Raw genomic sequence first — 19,475 nt, 5'->3', positions numbered from 1 at the left:
TAACTTTGGGATGTGTTGGGAAGATCACAAAGAGTTCAAGAATGTGTGGCCTGTCATTTTGGGCACTGTGCAAGTGTGCAGATCAGTTACATGTGAAGTAACTAAAAGGCAGGAAATCAGTTCAAAATAGACCCTTTCAAGGTTTTGAAATGACTTGCCATTAGACATTGAACAGCAGGACCCGTGCATGCACACTACTTGGCAAACAGCACGGCATGAAATGGTTAATGGGACAATAGAGTGAAACAACACCTTCCAATTATCAAGGCACTGACACATACTGCATAGAGAAATTGCCTTTAAAATAAATGAGAAAGAACTAAACACATCCTTGCCTGTCGAGAATTAATAAAATTTATGTGAAAGGGTGAATAATTTTGATTGAAACAATAATAATAATAATCTTTATTAGTGTCACAAGTAGGCTTACATTAACACTACAATGAAGTTACTGTGAAAAGCCCCGAGTCGCCACATTCCGGCGCCTGTTCGGGTACACAGAGGGAGAATTCAGAATGTCCAATTCACCTAACAAGCATGTCTTTCGGGACTTGTGGGAGGAAACCGGAGCACCCGGAGGAAACCCACGCAGACACGGGGAGAACGTGCAGACGCCGCACAGACAGTGACCCAAGCCGGGAATTGAACCCGGGACCCTGGAGCTGTGAAGCAGCAGTGCTAACCACGGTGCGACTGTGCCACCCATATTCAATTAAGTGCATGGTCATAAGTAAACCTGGTGAAAAGTCTCCACAAGATGGACAAAGATGAATGAGTGCTGGGGTATATCTTAAATCCATGCATGTTATTTTGAATAATATTGAGTGAGATGATCTGCAAGTAGGGAATGTCAGAGAAAAATAGAATGTCAATCTAATTATTCAGATACAATAGATTACGAAATATAATAAAATTTAACACAAGTTATGTGAAGAGAAAAGAAGTTGATTTTCTTCACCTCATGCAAGGGCTAGAGAAAGAAAATGATCAAGCATAATAATGAGACGAGGTGTGGAGGAATAAGATCTCACGCTGTGAAAATTGGAATCTTTATTATACATGACTCACAAGTTGAAATGACATTTAATCTACATAGGAAGCAATGAATGAAATTAATTAAATAGCTACTGGTCAAATTTTGCCTTTTAAATGATTTGCCAGTCTGGTACCCACACTTGCGGGCGGAAACACAATAAGACACACAGCATGGAACATAGATCATACAGTGCAGAAGGAGGCCATTCGGCCCATCGAGTCTGCACCGACCCACTTAAGCCCTCACTTCCACCCTATCCCCGTAACCCAGTCACTAAGGGCAATTTATCATGGCCAATCCACCTAACCTGCACGTCTTTGGACTGTGGGAGGAAACCGGAGCACCCGGAGGAAACCCACGCAGACACAGGGAGAACGTGCAGACTCCGCACAGACAGTGACCCAGCGAGGAATTGAACCTGGGACCCTGACGCTGTGAAGCCACAGTGCTAGCCACTTGTGCTACCGTGCTGCCCAAGCAGTTAGTTATGTGAGCATTATAGTTATATGAGCAGTATAGTTATTATGTGGGGCATCAAATGCCCAGGCAATCTCAGCCTCAAGGTAGAAACCAGTGAAATCTTCAGCTCTGACTGTCAGACAAGCTGCCAATTGTAAAACCATACAAGGACACAATGGTATTACAAGGAACAGTGGAGCCAGTTTCCAGGCAGAAACTCTGCAGGTGTAAAAACCAAAGATCTGTATAACAATATGGGACAATCTACCATTTGCTCTGGTTCCTGGGTGTCTGCCGATAACGACAGGGAGGAGTGATGGACAGCATCCATATCTCGAGAGGAGCCATTAAACAGCGGAGGAAGGTGATTGATAGCTACACACCAGAGATCAGATCACCAATATCACTAATTGCAAGACAGCATATGAGCCTTTGTAGTGATTGGTATTAAGTACCAAGGCATTAAGTATGCAGGCCTTTGGTATGATTTGTTAATTATTCTCATGTACTATGCATGATGTAACCTTAATCAATAGTTATGATTGGACATCGATAACTAGTAACAAATGAATGGCATATGCTAATTTCTTGCAACCAAATCTCAAAGTATATCTATCTGTACATTCTTGAATCGAGACTCTTTGGCATCGCGCTTGGAATGCCACCAGCCCATGGCTATTGCATTGTAATAAAGTTTTAACTCTAAGAGTCTTTGTCTGGTTTCTCGTGAGTGGAAGAGTGAGGTAGACTCAATCCGAATAGCTTTGCATTTCTCCTCAACAGCCATGGTTGCATCACTTTTGCTGTTGGATTTCTGTTTCTTAAAGGAATCTATATTTTATGTAATAATGTAATTGTACCTTAACTACTAGCGATTGCCTGTCGATCATCATTTCACAATCTAGCACAGACAACTTTCCCCTCATATCATGACAGTTTCCTTCTGTGAGTAACACCCAGATAAATTAAAAAGAACCATGTAGCTACCATGGCCCATCTCCATGGCAGTGTGGCATGCTTTGAGGGGATTCCAAACAGAAATGGAAACTAAATATCTTGCAACATCCAAACACCTTTTCACTCTGTTATCCTTGTGAAACCTGGAACCAGGTAATCGCAACAAGGCTCAAAGAGCATCAGCCCACTGGAGGCAATGTCATGAGACCAGTCCAGCAGAAAGAAATCCTCAGACCCTTCCACTTCACCCACTGTCAGAATGAATAAAATGCAGTCCTGGGTGTAATTGAGAGCAGAAAAAATAACAGCAGAATCCAACCGTTGCAATCACTTGTGAACATGTCGCTGTCTCAGCAGGTGCGATGTGTTATGAAGCAGATGAATGGCCTCTCCCCAGTATGAATTTGCCACCATCTCTATCGGTGGGATGCATCACTGAATGTCTCACCTACTCAGAGCAGGTGAACGACCTCTCCGCAGTGTGAACTCGCTGGTGTGTCCGCAGGCCGGATAACCAAGTGAATCCCTTCTCACACTGAGAGCAGGAGAATGGCTTCTCCCCAGTGTGAACTCGCTGGTGTCTCCGCAGGCCGGATAACCAAGTGAATCCCTTCTCACACTGAGAGCAGGTGAACGACCTCTCCCCAGTGTGAACTCGCTGATGGCTCTGCAGGTTGGCTAACTGCCTGAAGCCCTTCCCACACTGATAGCAGGTGAATGGCCTCTCCCCAGTGTGAACTCGCTGGTGTGCCTGCAAATTGGATAACCGAGCAAATCTCTTCTCACACTGAGAGCAGGTGAATGGTTTCACCCCAGTATGAACTCGCTGATGTGTCTGCAGGCTGGATAACCGAGTGAATCCCTTTCCACACTGAGAGCAGATGAATGGCCTCGCCCCGGTGTGAACCTGCTGATGTGTCTGCAGGCTGGATAACCGAGTGAATCTCTTCTCACACTGAGAGCAGGTGAATGGTTTCACCCCTGTGTGAACTCGCTGATGTGTCTGCAGGCTGGATAACCGAGTGAATCTCTTCTCACACTGAGAGCAGGTGAATGGTTTCTCCCCGGTGTGAACTCGCTGGTGTGTCCGCAGGTTGGGTAAGCAAGTGAATCCCTTTCCACACTGAGAGCAGATGAATGGCCTCTCCCCAGTGTGACTGCGTCGATGAATTTCCAGCTCTGATGGCGTTCTAAATCCCTTCCCACAGTCTCCACATTCCCAGGGTTTCTCCATTTTTTGGGTGTCCTCGTGTCTCTCCAGGTCGGACATCAGTGGAAGCCCCGTCCACACACAGAACACGTGTACGGTCTCTCCCTGTTGTAAACGGTGCAATGTGTTTTCACTCTGTGTGTGTGTGTGTATGTCTCTCAGTGCTATTTCTGTCACACTGCTGTTTAAAATCTTTTGATGCCGACAGATCAGGCAAACATTTCTTCTTCAAGATTTAAAGGCCGATATATTCAGGACCCGATGAATTGAGCGACTGTCAGATCTAGACGTGGCATTTGAGAGTTCTGGTGTAATTCCTCCTTGTCTAATATCCTGTAAAAGCAATTTACAAAAGTCATCACTGTCAGTACAGGTTAGAAATTCAGAACAGCCTTTCATTTCTCTTATCCCCAAAGCTGTACATCTCCATCCCACACACTCTCCCTCCATTCTCACTCTACTGTATCTAATATTCACCCTCCCAATTCTCCTGAAGGTGCTGATTCAGGCTGATCCATGCTGACTGTTTCCTGTACTGGGCACAGAATTTGTAACACATTGGGCAGTACGGTCGCACAGTGGTTAGAACTGTTGCTTCACAGCGCCTGGGACCCAGGTCCCATTCCTGGCTTGGGAACTGTCTGTGTGGAGTCTGCACGTTCTCCCTATGTTTGCGTGGATTTCCTTCGGCTGCTCCGGTTTCCTCCCACAAGTGTCGAAAGATGTGTTTGTTAGGTGAATTGGATACTCTGAATTCTCCCTCGGTGTACCCGAACAGATGCTGCAGTGTGGCGACTCGGGGATTTTCACAGTAACTTCATAGCAGTATTAATGTAAGCCTACTTGCGACACTAATAAAGACTATTATTATTATTACATAATAGCTGCTCTCGGCTATTCATCCTATCGAGCCTGCTGAACCACTGAATGAGGTAATTGGCCAAAGTACCTCAGGATCATTTTTCTGCACAATCCCCCATATCCCTTGATATCTTCAATATCTAGAAACTTATCAACCTTTGTCATGAATATACTTGATGATTGAAGCTCCACAGTCCTCTGGAGGAGAGAATTCCAAAGCTTCACCACATCTTCGAGTGAAGAAATCCCTCCTCATCTTAGTTTTCTCTCCAATTTACTGCCTCTTCCCCAAAACCCTCGACTCCCCTTTCAATCAATTCTGACCAACTCTTAAATATAGTCGATGACCCTGCCTCCCCAGACTCCACCGGTCCCTGTGGAAGAGAATTTCAAAGACCAACAACCCTCCAAGGGAAGAGATGACTGGAAATATGTACTATAGTGACAGTACAATATTACAGGACTAGAAATATTAATAAATGTTTATTGCAGAACCATAAATAATATACCTAATCTGTACCATATAACACTAGACATTTCTCTGTCCGATATTAATTTACTGACCTCTTAAATGTCAGCCATCTCCTGGGGAAACCAGCCCTTTAATTGTGAACATTGGGAAAGAGACCGTCCTTTTAGCCAGACAAATAAATGTGCCAAGCTGAGGGAGCAAAGGATGTCAATGTCTTTAAGAGAGAGAGACCTGGGCCAAGCTTTCCAGAGTCTGCACCCTCCCTGGATTCACTTCCTTTCCCTTCAGTTGCTGCAAGTGACCAATTGAAGGTGAGAATGAGAAAAGAAATGGAAAGGGGGAGAAAAGAAAGTGTTTTACTCACAGATGTTGGAGACAGGAGGAGGTTTCAAACCGTGTGAAGCTCAACCTTCACTCACAGAGGAGCAGCAGGTGAACACAGTCATTGTCCAGCTGCAGACAGTGGGAGAGTCCAGATTGTCTGGAGGAGCTGAGCATCCTTCCGGTCCTCCCGGTTTCCCATTGGTCACTCCCCCGCTGACAGACAATGAGGGGCGGAACCTCACGTGGGAGTGGGAGAGACTATTCCCTCCAGCCGTGCTGAGCTGGTGTCCAATGGGAAAGGCTGGAAGACCCGGACGCACAATGGTCAGTGCGCCGGCTTTGTCCCGGTCCCAGCCTCACCCCCGCACATGCGCATTCGCCCTCCGAAAACTGCACATGCGCATCACCCCACAAATCCGCACATGCGCATTCCCCATCCGAAAACTGCACATGCGCATTACCCATCCAACGGAAGGACACTGGTCCTCCAGCCAATCAGAGGCTGAAACCCTCTTCCTGCCTCCAACAGCTGTGAGTGAAAGGGAGGAGGGAGGAGAGAGGGAGACAGGGTAGAGGACATGTATGTGGACAATAGACTGGCGACCTTCGAGGAACTCTCACAGAGGGAAAGGGCTCGCGGCTTTCTCCGCAGAGACCAGGACACACATTTCTGGACATATTGGTGGGGCTGGACTGGGTAGGGGACGACAAGTATGGCGACAGCTTCGGACAACTTATCGAAAAGGTTGGACCACACTGGAGAAACCCGATGGAAATGGGAGGCGGAGCTGGGCATGGAGATTGGTGGAGGACTCCGGGTCAAGGCGCTGCACAGGATCGACTCCTCCTGCACTGGGCTAAGCCTGAAGCAACTCGAGGTGGTTCACAGAGCGCACCGTAGCAAGATACGCACGAGCGGGTTCTTCCGAGAGGTGGAGGACAAGTGCGAGCGCTGTCAGAGGGCCCGATGATCTGCACCCACATGGTCTGGTCCTGCCCCAGACTTAGCCTCGAAAAAGGCCATCCAGAACTCTCGATGTCCAGGGTGGTGTGGATCGACATGGAGCCGTGCCCGTCTGTGGCGGTCATCGGGGTGTCAGAGCCTCCAGAGCTCTGGACAGGGAAGAGCGTGGATGCCTTGGCCATCGCCTCACTGATCGCCAGGTCGCGATGCTAGGTTGGAATTCGGCAGTGCCACCCAGGACCTCAGAATGGCTCTTTGATCTGGCTGTTCCTACAATGAGAGAAAATAAAATTTGCGATAGGGTCCAAGGTGCGATTCCCTGACATGTGGAGGAGGTTCCCAAGCCTCTTCACAGACCTGTTTTCAACCAGCAGCTCACTGGGAGCAGCTTGGAAAAGGGATGGGGGGGGGGGGGAATAGGAGGAGGGTAGAAAAGGGGGGAGCAGGAAACACTGCCTGGATGAAAGGGAGGCTGCAAAAAACAGAGATAGAAGGCAGAGAAAGGTCACTCGCAGGAGGGGACACAGATCCCTCCCACATGTGGGGCAGCACGGTAGCATAGTGGTTAGCATTGTGGCTTCACAGCGCCAGGATCCCAGGTTCGATTCCCTGCTGGGTCACGTGCGGAGTCTGTACATTCTCGCCGTGTCTGCATGGGTTTCCTCCGGGTGCTCCGGTTTCCTCCCACAGTCCAAAGACATGCAGGTTAGGTGGATTGGCCATGTTAAATTGCCCTTAGTGTCCAAAAAGGTTAGGAGGGACTATTGGGTTGAGGGGATAGGGTTGAAATGAGGGCATAAGTGGGTCGGTGCAGACTCGATGGGCCGAATGGCCTCCTTCTGCACTGTGACAATCCGGGAAGAAGAACTGGTCTAAACTCCCTTGAGAACTCTCCCCCTTCTCCCCCCACCAGCAAAATGAAGGCAATTTACAAATGAGGTGAAGAGTCCTAACAATGACTCCAAATACGCATGTAAAGTTGGCTGTACCTCTTGCTACTAATCGTGAAGAGTCCCAGTAAACACTTTGGGAAAAAACAGTGATACACACTAACACTCTTGTTGATCGAACTGGGGCCAGTGTAACAGACACGGAGACAGCTTGGGATACATGTGTTGGTGTCACTGTTGTGTTAATTATATCTATTGTTTTCCTGTATTCTGCAAAGTTTTGTTGTTAAGTGCAAAGTGCCAATAAAAATATTTAAAATAAAGAAAAGGTAGCTCCATCCCCTCGGAATCCTGCGTTCTTTTATCGACGGTTTTCTTGATGTTTCTTAGCATGATCTTAGCAAACCCAATCCCGAAGTCTTCTAGAGACATGATAACAAATATCAATTCAAGGATGAGGTAGCTGAATGCTGGGAAATCAGGATAAATGATGGTTTATAGGTGAGTAGCACAAGAACCTGTGTGAAAGCAGCTACTCCGCACCCGCATCACGTGGTCCTCCCCAGACAGATTTCTGATTGACGAGAGTGTCGACGGTTATGGGGAACAGGCTGGGAAATGGAGAGAAAGCTGAGATGAGGAGGGATTTCTTCACTCGAAGATGTGGTGAAGCTTTGGAATTCTCTACCCCAGAGGACCGTGGAGTCTCAGTCATCAAATATTTTCAAGACAGAGGTTGATAGATTTCCAGATATTGAAGATATTGAGGGATATGGAGGATGGTGTGGTAAAATGGTGCAGAGGTAGATTGGCCAATGGTCCCATTGAACGGTTGAACAGGCTCGGTGGGCTGAATGGCTGACTGTAGCTCCTGTTTGCTATGACCTCTGTGTCCAGGACAGGAAGCAGTGAGCATGGATCTTTCCAGATATTGAAGATATCGAGGGATATGTGGGATAGTGTGGCAAAATGATGCAAAGGTAGATCGGCCAATGATCCCATTGAACGGTCGAGTAGGTTGATGGGCTGAATGGCCGACTGCAGCTCCTATTTGTTATGGTCTCTGTGTCCAGGACAGAAAGCAGTGAGCAGGGATCTGTCAATCAGCCTGAATCAGCACCTTCAGGAGAATTGGGAGGGTGAATATTAGATACAGCAGAGGGAGAGTGTGTGGGATGGGGAATAAGAGGGGAAAGAATGTTATAAGTGTTTGCCCGATCAGTCAGCTTGAGAAAATTTTAAACATTAATGTGACTGGAAAAGCACCGAGACAGACACACCCGAATGAGAGTATTTCGGTGAACTGGATTGTGGAAAGAGCTTTAACCAGTTACACAGCCTGAAAGAATATCGCACCATTCAGAGCAGGGCGAGACTGTACACATGTTCCCTGTGTGGATGAGGGTTCAACTGATTGTCCAAACTGGAGAGACACGAGGAGACACAAAACATGGAGAAACCGTGGAAATGTGGAGACTGTGGGAAGGGATTCAAAGTCCCATCTAAGCTGGAGATTCATCGACGCATTCACACTGAGGAGAGGCCGTTCACCTGCTCAGTGTGCGGGAAGGGATTCACTCGGTTATTCAACCTGCAGAGTCATCAGCGAGTTCACATTCGGGAGAGGCCATTCACCTACTCTCAGTGTGGGAAGGGATTCACTGAGTTATCCAACCTGCAGAGACACCAACAAATGCACACTGGGGAAAGGCCGTTCATCTGCTCTGTGTGTGGGAAGGGATTCACTCGGTTATTCATCCTGCAGAGACACCAGCGAGTTCACACTGGCGAGAGGCCATTCACCTGCTATCAGTGTGGGAAGGGATTTTGCATTCATCGGATTTTCTGAGACACCAACAAGTTCAAATGTGATTATGGGGGTTGGATTCTGCTGTTCTGGTTTCTGTGCTCATGTACATGCAGGACTGCATTTTGTTAATTCTGACACTTGGTGAAGTGGGGGTGTCGGAGGGTTTCTTTCTGCTGGACTGGCCGGTCTCACAACTTTGCCTCCAGTGGGCTGATGCTTTTTGAGCCTTGTTGCAAATAGCTGGCTTTAAATTTAACAAGGATCACAGAGTGAAAGGGCATGTGGAAACTAGAAAATATTTGCTTCCCATGTCTGTTTGGAACCCCCAAACACACGCCATATTGCCATGAAGATGGGCTATGGTAGTCACATGGTTCTTTTGTTTAATTTATCTGAGTGTTTCTCCGTAGAAAACACAGGGTATGAGGGGCTTAGGGTATGAGGGACAGGTTGTCTGAGGTGGACTGGGAAACTGTATTAAATGGTATGATGGGAGACCGGCAATAACGAATAATTAAGGAATTATTGCATATTTACAAGGGAGTCGGTTAGCTCAGTTGGCTTAATAGCTGGTTCAGGCGGAGTGGCGCCAACAGCATGGGTCCAATTCCTGTACTGGCTGAGGTCTTCCATGAAGGCCTCACCTTCTCAACTTTACCCTCGCCTGAGCTGCGGTGACCCCTCAGGTTAAATCACCACCAGCCAGCTCTCTCTCTCTCAAAGTGACAATGGTCCTATGGTCCTCTCGGCCTTTGCCGACTTTCATTTCACGTACACACAATAAATAGAGAGTCCTTGAAGGAACAAAAATCCAACAGGAAAAGTGATGCAACCGTGGATTACAAGAAAAGATTCCATTAGATCAAAGGAAGATCAGATCAGGGAGACAAATGGGTGGTTTGACGGATGATGTAGAAGGGAGGGGTTTAGATTTCTGGGACATTGGGATCAGTGTTGGGAAAGGAGAAAACTGTTTAGAAGAGATGGGCTTCATCTGAGAAGAAATGGCACCAATCTCCTGGCTGAGAGAATAAATAGTCTGGTGGGGGTGCATTTAAACTTGTACGGCAGGGGGATGGGTTCACGAATGGGCCTAGTAGGGCAGCACGGTGGGGCAGTGGGTTAGCCCTGCAGCCTCACGGCGCCGAGGTCCCAGGTTCGATCCCGGCTCTGGGTCACGGTCCTTGTGGGAGGTTGCACATTCTCCCCGCGTTTGCGCGGGTTTTGCTCCCACAACCCAAAGATGTGCAGGGTAGGTGGATTGGCCACGCTAAATTGCCCCTTAATTTGAAAGAATGAATTAGGTACACTAAATTTAGATTTAAAAAAAAAAAAAATGGGCCTAGTTTTAGAAGGCTCCAGTGAGGGCTAAAGAGAGAAGGCGAGGAACAGGGAAAAGGGAGTGAGGGAAGGCTTGAGTGTTGATAATGAACAAAGAAATGGTCACCTCCCAAAGAGCAAGAAAGAGATAAGGGCAGGGTTAGATGTGTAAATGGATGGAGTACACTGAACAAACTTGGGCAACTGGAAGCAGAAATTGCTCCAGGGGCATATGACAGTAGCATTGACACAAATGTGGCTCAAGCCAGAACAGGACTGAGGATCCTGGGATTATATTCATTGGAGTTTAGGAGGTTGAGGGGAGATCTAATAGAAACTTACAAGATAATGAATGGCTTAGATAGGGTGGACGTAGGGAAGTTGTTTCCATTAGCAGGGGAGACTAGGACCTGGGGGCACAGCCTTAGAATAAAAGGGAGTCACTTTAGAACAGAGATGAGGAGAAATTTCTTCAGCCAGAGAGTGGTGGGAGTCACTTTAGAACAGAGATGAGGAGAAATTTCTTCAGCCAGAGAGTGGTGGGTCTGTGGAATTCATTGCCACAGAGGGCGGTGGAGGCCGGGACGTTGAGTGTCTTTAAGACAGAAGTTGATAAATTCTTGATTTCTCGAGGAATTAAGGGCTATGGAGAGAGAGCGGGTAAATGGAGTTGAAATCAGCCATGATTGAATGGTGGAGTGGACTCGATGGGCTGAATGGCCTTACTTCCGCTCCTATGTCTTATGGTCTTATAGGACTGGATATTTAACATCCCGGGTTATATAGTTTTTGGATGAAACAGGGTGAATACAAAGGGAGGAGGTGTAGCAATCCTGGTCAAAGACAGTATTATAGCCCTTGAAAGAGATGCAATTCCTGAATTAGAACCTATAAGGTTGGAGGTGAGGAACAGGAAGGGAGCGGTGACCATGTTTGGTATTTATTACAGACCTCCAAATAGTGGGGAGGAAATAGAAGAGAGCATTCGTACGCAGATAATGGAAACCTGCAGGGCAAGTAGGGTTATAATAGTTGGGGGATTTCAATTAAGCCGAAGGTAGACTGGGAAAAGGGTAGAGTGGGGGGCAGGGAAGGGGAGAAATTCCTGCAGCATGTGCAGGAGCAATTTCTGGAAGAGTACATTTCCAGTCCTACCAGGGAGGAAGCTGTGCTGGATCTGGTCCTAGGAAATGAGGCAGGGCTGGTGGAGAACGTCAAAGTGAGGACGTTGGGAAATAGTGATCATAATATAGTACGATCCAATATTAAGTTGGAAAAGGATAAATATCATTCACGGATTAAGATCCCCCGACTGGAACAGGGGTCTAAATGTTTAACTGGAGCAGGTTGATAGGAAATGCATTTATTGATGATAAAATAAGGAAGAAAAAAGAGACAAATGATGCATGCAGGAATAATATAGTCATAGAAATCAACAAGAGTTTCTTAAATGCAGAGAGGCTAAGGCTGGAATAGGGAAGGCTAAGAGGAAGCATGAAGAAAGAATGGCAGGCAGTGCTAAAACAAATAGTAAAATGTTTCTCAAACATACTCATGATAAAAGATTAGTGAAGGATAGAGTAGGGCCCATAAGGGACAAGCAGGGTAGACTGCTTAATGAAGTGGAGGGTATAGCAGTGGTACTAAATGAGTACTTTGCTTCTGTCTTTTCCAATTAGAAGATGGTGACAATGGCCCCATTGAAAATTTGGGTGTCGAGCAACTGAGCCATATAGTGCTAGATAAAGAAAAGGTGCTAAAAAGGCTGGCAGCACTCCAGATAGTGAAGTCGCCAGGCCTGGATGAGATGCATCCTAGATTGCTCAGAGAGGTAATGGAGCATATTGCAGAGGCGTTGAAAGACATTTTCCAAGCCTCTCTGAACACAGGATTAGTTCCAGGGGACTGGTGGATTGCAAATGTGACTCCATTGTTAAAGAAAGGGGCAACGGATAACCCAGGGAACCACTGACCTGATGTCAGCTTCCCAATAGTGGGAAAACTGATGGAGGCCACAATACGGGATGTGATAAATATACACTTAGAGAAAAATAAGTCAATACTAGACAGTCAACATGACTTTGTCAAGGGCAGGTCATGTCTGACAAATTTAACTGAGTTCTTTGACGAGGTGACACAGGCAGCTGATGAGGGTAGTGCCGTGGATGTTGTATATTTGGACTTTCAGAAAGCATTTGGTACGATGCCACATGGCAGGTTGATTAGCAAATTAAATATGTTTGGGATTGATGGGTCCTTGGCAGCATGGATTAGATGTTGACTAAGAGATTGGAAACAGAGGGTAAGTATAAATGGGAGTTTCTCAGACTGGAGACAAGTTGAATGTGGTGTTCCCCAGGGCTCAGCCTTGCTGTTCCTGATTTATGTGAATGACTTAGAGATGGGTGTTGAGGGCAAAATCTCTACATTTACAGATCATACTAAGCTAGAGAGAATAGTGAATTGTGAGGATGATAGCTGAGCAACTTCAGAGGGACAGTGACAAGTTAGCCGAATGGGCAGACACTTAGCAGATTAATTTCAATGCAGCAAAATGTGAGGTGATGCATTTTGGCAGAAGAAACATGGGGAGATGAGATAGGTTTTGATTACAGGAGCAGAGGGACCTCAAGGTTCAAGTGCATAATTCTCTGAAGATGGCCAGGCAAGTTGAAACAGTTGTTAAGAAGGCTTACAGCATCCTTGGGTTTATAAAGAGAGGCATAGAGAATAAAAGGAGGTGATGTTGCACCTCTACAAATCATTGTTCAGACCACATTTAGAATATTGTGTTGAGTTCTGGGCACCTTATTTAAGGAAGGATGTTAAAGCCTTGGACAGAGTGCAGAGGAGATTTACTAGAATGACACCAGGAATGAAGAATTTTAGATACAAGGAAAGTTTGGAGAAATTGGGCTTGTTCTCCTGGGAGCAGAGAAGATTAAGAGGTCACCTTATTGAGGTGTTCAAAATTCTGAACAATTTTGACAGGGTAAAGAAGGATATTCTGTTTCCACTATTGGTATGTCAGTGACTAGGGGGTCACCATTTCAAGATGGTCAGCAAGAGAGCTCGGAGCGAAATAAGGAAAAAAGTCTTTACTCCGATTTGTTGCGATTTGGAATGTGCTGCCTGCGGGAGTGATGGAGGTGGATTCCATAGTACGTTTCAAAAGGGAGCTGGATACATATTTGGTTAATGTAGAGGGCCGCAGAGATAGGACTGGAGAATGGGGCCAGCAAGGTAGCTCTTTTGGAGAATTGGTGCAGACACAATGGGCTGAATGGCCTCCTTCTGTGCTGTAAATAACATAACAACATAACAAAGTGGCCAAAATAGTAGTGAGCCTGAGGATTAGGAGCCAGATTTAGAATTCAGCAAAGAGGACCAAGAAACTGATAAAGAGAACATAGAATATGAGAGCTGGTGCACGATCAATGACCACTAAAACGAGGTTGTCGTCCAACTGAAGGCTTTACTAAGCCAGATGTTTCCCCCAGCAGCTCAGGTACAGAATGAAGGCTGCTGGGGCGGCACGGGTTCTTATACCCCACCTATCAGGGCGGAGCTATCATACATTCTACCAATAGAAAGCAAACAGTTTCCATCAATGGTGTTTTAGCCTGTCAGGTAATACCTGTAATACCACATTCACTCCCTGTTAAAAAAGAGTCTGGCGGGGGTGGTGGCCTGAAACTACAAAACATAGCGACATTGTATAATTAGTTATGGAGATACCGTAATACTTCCGTACAGTGTTTAGTAACTATTTACAATTCTGAAAACTATGTACATTTGATGGTTTATATTTACAGATTACAATTAAAATGAAGCAATCAGTCGATCGGGGGCCCTGGTCGTCCTCTGCGATCGTCGGAGCTTCGGTGGTGACTCCGGTGGAGGCTCGGGCGTCTGTGACTCCGGAAGCGTGGCTTTGATCTCCATGGCAGCTTCGGCACCCCTAGACGGCGCTGATGGTTCACCTGGGAAGGGAGCGCCTGCGGGGGGCGTCGGTGGGTGGGGGGGCCTAAACGGGGCCGGCGGAAGGACCGATCCTCCTGTAAGGTGCTGCGGTGGAGGGAAGAGCTGGAATGTGCGTGGGGTTCCAGCAGGCGCCAGGTCCCGTAGGGAGACCGTATCTTGTCGGCAGTCGGGGTACACCACATAGGCGTACTGGGGATTAGCATGGAGCAGATGGACCCTCTCGACCAACGGGTCCGACTTGTGCGCCCGCACGTGTTTTCAGAGCAGGATGGGTCCGGGAGCTGCCAGCCAGGTCGGGAGCGAGGTCCCAGAGGAGGACTTCCTGGGGAAGACAAGGAGACGTTCGTGAAGTGTCTGATTGGTGGTCATACAAAGCAGTGACCGGATGGAGTGGAGGGCATCCGGGAGGACTTCCTGCCAGCGGGAGACTGGGAGATTCCTGGACCGCAGGGCCAGTAGGACAGTCTTCCAGACCGTTCCGTTCTCTCTCTCTACCTGTCCGTTACCCCGGGGGTTGTAACTGGTCGTCCTGCTCGAGGCGATGCCCTTGCTGAGCAGGAATTGATGCAGTTCGTCGCTCATAAAGGAGGACCCCCTATCACTGTGTATGTAAGCGGGGAACTCGAACAGTGCAAAGATGCTCTGGAGGGCCTTGATGACAATCCTATGCTTCTCCCCGGTCTTTACCACCACTACTTGAGCTCTCCAGGGGCTGTTGCTGGCTTCAATGACCCCTTCCCTCAGTAGCCTTTGGACCTCTGACCTAATAAAGATCCGGTCCTGGGCACTGTCGCGTCTGCTCCTGGTGGCGACGGGTTTGCAATCCGGGGTGAGGTTCGCGAACAGGGAAGGCGGGTCGACCTTAAGGGTCGCGAGGCCGCAGACAGTAAGGGGTATAGGGCCGCCGAATTGGAAGGTCAGACTTTGAAGGTTACACTGGAAGTCTTAACCCACGAGTGCAGCCGCACAGAGGTGGGGAAGGACGTAGAGACGGAAATCTTTGAACTCCCTTCCCTGGACTGTGAGGTTTGCTACACAAAACCCCTTTATCTCCACTGAGTGTGACCCGGAAGCCAGGAGACTTTTTGATTAATGGGGTGGATGAGGAGAGAACAGCGCCTTACCGTGTCAGGGTGTATGAAGCTCTCCGTGCTCCCAGAGTCGATTAGGCAGGACGTCTCGTGCCCGTTGATGAATACGGTCGTCGTAGCAGTTGAGAGTGTTCGAGGCCGAGACTGATCTAGAGTCACCGAGGCTAGTCGCAGAGTTCTCTTCGGGCAGTGCGTGGTCAGCCGAGCTGGGGTCCTTGGGGTTCATCCAAGATGGCGTCTCCCATTGGTCGCACATGGCTGGGGGTGGACAAAATGGCGGCGCCCATCCCCCCAACGTGGCGTCCCCAAAACAAGATGGCGGCGCCTGGGGTCTGCACGTGGCCCTGGGATATGAAGATGGCGGCGACCGCTGGCCGCACGGGGCCCATGGAGAAGTTAGTGGTTGCGGTCCGCATTCGCCGCCGGAGACCGCAGCAACCGCACAGGCCTGACGTACCCCCACGAAATGCCGCTTTTTGCCGCATCCCTTGCAGGTGGATGCGCGGGCTAGGCAGCGCTGGCGGGGGTGCTTTGCCTGCCCGCAAAAGTAGCAGCGGGCCTCCTCGGGGTTGCCAGGCCGCCTTGCAGCGAAGGCCTGTGGGGGAATGGGGGAAGTCTCGGGGTCAGCTGCTGAGGGCTTCCACGCTGCCCAGGGGGCTGCCGTGCGGTCAGGAACGTAAGCGCGGGCGTTTCTGGAGGCCACATCCAGGGAGCCTGCAAGGGTCCGTGCCTCCCTGAGACCCAGGGTGTCCTTTTCTAACAGGCGCTGGCGGATTTGTGATGATAGCATACCTGCCACGAAAGCCTCCCGGACTAAGAGTTCCGTGTGTTCGCTTGCCGAAACATATGGGCAGCCGCAGCTTCTGCCCAACACCAGGAGTGCACGGTAGAATTCCTCCAGCGATTCCCCAGGGGTTTGTTGCCTTGTTACAAGCAGGTGCCGGGCGTAGACCTGGTTTACCGGGCGAATATAGTGTCCTTTTAGCAGCTCTATTGCTGCATCGAAGTCTTCCGCTTCCTCGATGAGGGTGTAAATCTCCGGGCTCACCCTTGAGTGCAGGACGTGCAGTTTCTGCTCTCCCTTGGGTGCGTTTTCAGCCATCTCGAGATACCCTTTAAAGCACGCCAGCCAGTGCTTGAAGATTGCCGCTGCGTTCGCCGCGTGGGGGCTAAGTTGCAGACACTCCGGCTTGATTTGGAGCTCCATCCTTTCTTAAAAAAAAACTAGCTTATTAAATTCATGCACGATCAACGACCACTAAAGCGAGGTTGTAGTCCAACTGAAGGCTTTAAGAAGCTAGATTTCCCCCAGCAGCTCAGGTACAGAATGAAGTCTGCTGGGGCGGCACGAGTTCTTATACCCCGCCTAGCAGGGCGGAACTACCGTACATTCTACCAATAGAAAGCATAAAGTTTCCACCAATGGTGCTTTAGCCTGTCAGGTACCGTAATACCTATAATACCACAAGAGTAAACTGGCGAGAAACATAAAAACAACTGGAAAAGCTGCTATAGGAATGTGAACAGGAAAAGATTAGCAAAGACCAATGTGGGTCCATTCCAGGCAGAGACAGGAGAGTTTATAATGGGGAATAAGGAAATGGCAGAGAAACTAAACAATGTGTGTTTGTCTTCACGGAGGAAGATACAGAAATCATCCCAAAAACACGAGAGAACCAAGGATTTAGTGAGCACGAGCGACTGAAAGAGATTAGTATTAGTGAAAATGTAGAAATTACTTTTCTAGTACTGCAGTACTGTAGACATTAATGTAGTTGGAAGGTCATAAATCCCCAAAAGCTGATGCTCTACATCCCAGAGTGTTGAAAGAGGCGGCTGTAGAGATAGTGGATACATTTTCATTTCATTTTTAAAAAAAATAAATATATTTATTAAAGTCTTTTAACAAAACAAAACAATTTTTTCCCCTTACAAACAATAAACCCCCCCCCCCCCCCCGTAACAAAATAACACAAAATCGCCCTGAGCAGGATATATACATGGTAAGATGATATATTTACAGAGCTTTATACACTGGCTCTCGCCCATTCATGCCAGTTTCCCCCACCCTCCATGTTATCCCCCGCTCATCCGTCCCCTCAAGCAATCTCTCGTTCCCCCCCCCCCCCCACCCCCCCCAGGGCTGCTGCTGCTGCTGACCGACCTTCCTCTAACGCTCCGCGAGGTAGTCTAGGAACGGTTGCCACCGCCTATAGAACCCCTGCGCAGAACCCCTTAAGGCGAACTTAATCCTCTCCAACTTTATGAACCCAGCCATGTCGTTTGTCCAGGCCTCCAGGCTGGGGGGCTTCGCCTCCTTCCACATGAACAAGATCCTTCGCCGGGCTACCAGGGACGTAAAGGCCAGAATGCCGGCCTCTTTCGCCTCCTGCACTCCCGGCTTGTCCACTACTCCAAATATTGCTAGCCCCCAGCTTGGCTTGACCCGGACTTTCACCACCTGAGATATTGCTCCCGCCACTCCTCTCCAGAACCCCTCCAGTGCCGGGCATGACCAAAACATATGGACATGGTTCGCTGGGCTCCCTGAGCACCTTCCACATCTGTCCTCTACCCCAAAGAACCTGCTCAACCTTGCCCCCGTCAGGTGAGCTCTGTGAACCACCTTAAATTGTATCAGGCTGAGCCTGGCACATGAGGAGGAGGAATTAACCCTACCCAGGGCATCAGCCCACAAACCTTCCTCGATCTCCTCCCCCAGCTCCTCCTCCCATTTACCCTTCAACTCTTCTGCTAGCGCTTCCCCCTCTTTCACCTCTTGGTATATTTCCGATACCTTGCCCTCCCCGACCCATACACCCGAGATCACCCTGTCTTGAATTTTGTGTGTCGGGAGCAGCGGGAATTCCCTGACCTGTCGCCTCACAAAAGCCCTCACCTGCATATATCTGAATGCATTTCCCAGGGGTAGCTCAAACCTCTCCTCCAGTGCCCCTAGGCTCGCAAATGTCCCGTCGATGAACAGGTCCCCCATTCTTCTAATCCCCGCCCGGTGCCAGCCCTGGAACCCCCCGTCCATCTTCCCCGGGACAAACCGGTGGTTACCCCTGATCGGGGACCACACCGAGGCTCCCACTGCACCCCTATGCCGTCTCCACTGGCCCCAGATCCTTAACGTTGCCGCCACCACCGGGCTCGTGGTGTACTTTGATGGCGAGAGCGGCAGCGGTGCCGTCACCAGCGCCCCCAAGCTCGTTCCTTTGCAGGACGCCATCTCCATCCTCTTCCATGCCGCCTCCTCTCCCTCCATAACCCACTTACGGATCATCGCCACGTTTGCTGCCCAGTAGTAACTCCCTAGGTTTGGCAGCGCCAGCCCTCCTCGGTCCCTACTGCGTTCCAGGAACCCTCTCCTTACCCTCGGGGTTTTGTTCGCCCACACAAACCACATAATACTCCTACCTACTCTCTTGAAAAAGCCCTTGGTGATCATGATGGGGAGGCACTGGAACACAAACAAAAACCTCGGAAGGACCACCATTTTTACCGACTGCACTCTACCCGCCAACGAGAGCGGCAACATGTCCCATCTTTTGAAGTCCACCTCCATTTGGTCCGCCAACCTCGACAGTTTCAGTTTGTGTAGGCCCCCCCCCCCCCCCCCCCCCAGCTCCTGGCTATCTGGATCCCTAGATACCGAAAACTCCCCTCCGCCCTCCTCAGCGGTAGGTCCCACATCCCTCTTTCTTGGTCCCCTGCCTGTAGTACAAAAAGCTCGCTCTTCCCTACATTGAGCTTATAGCCCGAGAACTCCCCAAACTCCCTTAGAGTCTGCATGACCTCCACCATCCCCTCCATTGGGTCCGCCACGTACAGCAGCAGGTCGTCCGCGTATAGCGACACCCGATGCTCTTCTCCCCCACGGACCACCCCCCTCCATTCATTAGACTCCCTCAGTGATCTGGCCAAGGGTCGATCGCCAATGCAAACAACAGGGGGGACAGAGGGCACCCCTGCCTCGTTCCTCGGTACAGCCGAAAGTACTCCGACCTCCGCCGGTTCGTCACCACACTTGCCACCGGGGCGCTGTAAAGGAGCTTAACCCAGCTAATAAACCCTCCCCCGAACCCAAACCT

General features: G+C 49.0%; 2 protein-coding genes across 3 annotated transcripts in view; both read right to left on the bottom strand.

Moving 5' to 3' along the window:
* Window positions 1-5,699, bottom strand: part of LOC140422534 (uncharacterized) — a 43,431-nt gene extending 37,732 nt beyond the window's left edge. Inside the window, exons 1-2 of one of the 2 annotated variants that reach the window (XM_072507556.1) lie at window positions 5,360-5,699; window positions 1,028-3,995 (exon numbers count right to left, since the gene is read on the bottom strand). In XM_072507556.1, the coding sequence (XP_072363657.1) occupies window positions 2,901-3,722 (822 nt within the window). In that variant the 5' untranslated portion in view covers window positions 3,723-3,995; window positions 5,360-5,699 and the 3' untranslated portion in view covers window positions 1,028-2,900. Of the gene's footprint in view, window positions 1-1,027; window positions 3,996-5,359 lie in introns of those variants that run through there. The other variant, XR_011947507.1, reaches the window with a different exon arrangement.
* Window positions 1-19,475, bottom strand: part of LOC140418067 (uncharacterized) — a 169,685-nt gene that overhangs the window by 112,218 nt on the left and 37,992 nt on the right. The gene's annotated exons all lie outside the window — the stretch shown is intronic.

This window comes from Scyliorhinus torazame, chromosome 5, assembly GCF_047496885.1.
Source record: "Scyliorhinus torazame isolate Kashiwa2021f chromosome 5, sScyTor2.1, whole genome shotgun sequence".
Classification (NCBI taxonomy): domain Eukaryota; kingdom Metazoa; phylum Chordata; class Chondrichthyes; order Carcharhiniformes; family Scyliorhinidae; genus Scyliorhinus; species Scyliorhinus torazame.
The sequence above is the reverse complement of the archived record's forward strand: the minus strand, read 5'-3'. Positions and strand labels throughout refer to the sequence as shown.